Raw genomic sequence first — 2,036 nt, 5'->3', positions numbered from 1 at the left:
GCAATCTATCAAAGACAACCTATGCTAATGAATGATAAAATTAAAGACAAAAGACAATATGATCTTTGAATTGTAAGAAAATAATTAAGTTGACATGAGTAAGAGACTTGCATGAGTAATCAAATGTTATAAAAAAAGTACTAATTTATGGTAAAAGTAGAACTTAAAAGATATCACATACAATGGAGATACATTCACTTCAACCCCTACAAAATGATTAAATAATGCTTATTGCATACATATTTATTCTTCATAAATTACGAATACGTTTATTATTTAAATAACGTCATAAATCAGTACATGTTCTTAACTGTTGGTGATTGACGGAGTTGGCACATAGCTTCCAATGGATTTTTTCTTGAGATAGTAATTCCATTTGCTTCAGACATATCAATTTCTTCCTTACCAATTCGTTTCCACTCAAAACATTGAAGTAATAAGGCTATCGATAAACCAACTGTACGTTGAGCCAAGTTTGATCCAGGGCAAGCCCTCCGCCCTAACCCAAATGAAAGTAACCTATTTACTTCACTTTCGTTCTCAAACCTTTCAGGCTTAAAGTGTGTTGGCTCACTCCACATTTTTGGATCCATATGAGCAGCCCATGCATTCACCAACACAATTGTGTCTTTTGGGAGATTATATTTTCCTACGATACAATCTTTTGAAGACAAATGTGGTGACCAAATTGGAGCAGCAGGATGCAATCGAAGTGTCTCATAAACAATGCATTGAATGTAAGGAAGTTTTGACATGTCAGATTCCTCTACAAGACGATTTGATCCTACATGAGTCTCTATTTCCTTTTTTGCCTTCTCTATAACTTCTGGATGATTCAATAAATTAGCCATTGTCCATTCTAAAGTTAAAGCTGATGTATCTGTTCCGGCAAGTAGTAAACTCTGTAAAATCAATAAAAGAAGTATTAATGCACAAACAAAAGGGAAAAAGATCATTCTTAGTTTGTTTAAAATTAATAACTAGATAACCAAAAAATTTATTCTTTTTATTTTGAATCTAAACAAAGGTTTTTTTTAATACTCATAAAGGTATTAAAGTTATCATTTAAATTTACACTTTAGATTAAGTGATGATGATTGACATATATATTGAATATTCACATATTTCTAGTAATTATTTGAATAACTATGTTCATCATGTTAATTTTTATCACTTTCAAAAACAAAATAGTGATTTACACATAAAAATGAGAAACACCATATTTAAATAAATGATTAATTACCAGAGAAAGTCCTTTGATGATTTGGTCGGTATATTGTTCAGGTTGTGATCGTTGTAAAGCAAGGAGATGATCTATCATAGTATTTCCATTGTTTTTTCCATTACGATGCTCTTCGATGAGTTCTTGTANGAATGCATCAGTTCTCTTACCAATTCCTTTTAGCTTTTTCTCCAAATTATCAAAATCAAACCATCTCACGAAAGGCAAGAAGTCTCCACGGTTATTGACTCCTGCTAATATCACTAACTCTTTGATTATTTCTTTGAATTCTTTTGCTTTCTCGACATCGTTCACATCACAGTCATCACCAAAGAGTCTTTTTCCGGACACAATTCTCATCATAGTGTTAAATGATGTCTCCATAAACCTTAATTACAAGATATTATAGCATTAGAAATTGTAAAAAATATAAAACATGTTTTATTTAGTTTTATCATGTTTTTTTTAGTTCTGTCAACTGTATAACCATCTCTCATTTATTTATTTATTCTATGTTTACCTTACTTCCTTTTATTGTCTTTGCATGGAGCACCCTTCAATGGTTTAGAAACATCATAAAAGCACATTTTTCACATTACAATACCTCATTTATGTATCTGAAATAATTATATTGTGTATTATTTACAAGTGAGATTACTAAGTATTAAAAACACCAGAAAATATTTGTGTAACTTCAGCAAACTTCAATCATGACCAATAATATAATTTACTTAAAATTATATTAATAATAAAAAACATTTTTATATAGTAGTTAGTGTTATAAGAATAGCAGTTTACACTTTCTGAAGACACT

The 2,036-nt window shown here is 29.9% G+C and overlaps 1 protein-coding gene across 1 annotated transcript in view; it reads right to left on the bottom strand.

The window, feature by feature from the left end:
* Positions 1–242: 242 nt before the first annotated feature.
* The window catches only part of LOC106773766 (cytochrome P450 81E8-like), a 2,470-nt gene continuing 676 nt past the window's right edge, over positions 243–2,036 (bottom strand). The window contains exons 2-3 of the mRNA XM_014660514.2: positions 1,244–1,610; positions 243–902 (exon numbers count right to left, since the gene is read on the bottom strand). Coding sequence (XP_014516000.1) covers positions 294–902; positions 1,244–1,610 — 976 coding nt within the window. The 3' untranslated portion in view covers positions 243–293. The remainder of the gene's footprint in view (positions 903–1,243; positions 1,611–2,036) is intronic.

Source organism: Vigna radiata, chromosome 9, assembly GCF_000741045.1.
Source record: "Vigna radiata var. radiata cultivar VC1973A chromosome 9, Vradiata_ver6, whole genome shotgun sequence".
Taxonomy (NCBI): Eukaryota; Viridiplantae; Streptophyta; class Magnoliopsida; order Fabales; family Fabaceae; genus Vigna; species Vigna radiata.
Note: the sequence above shows the minus strand (reverse complement) of the source record. Positions and strands in the feature narration are given on the sequence as shown.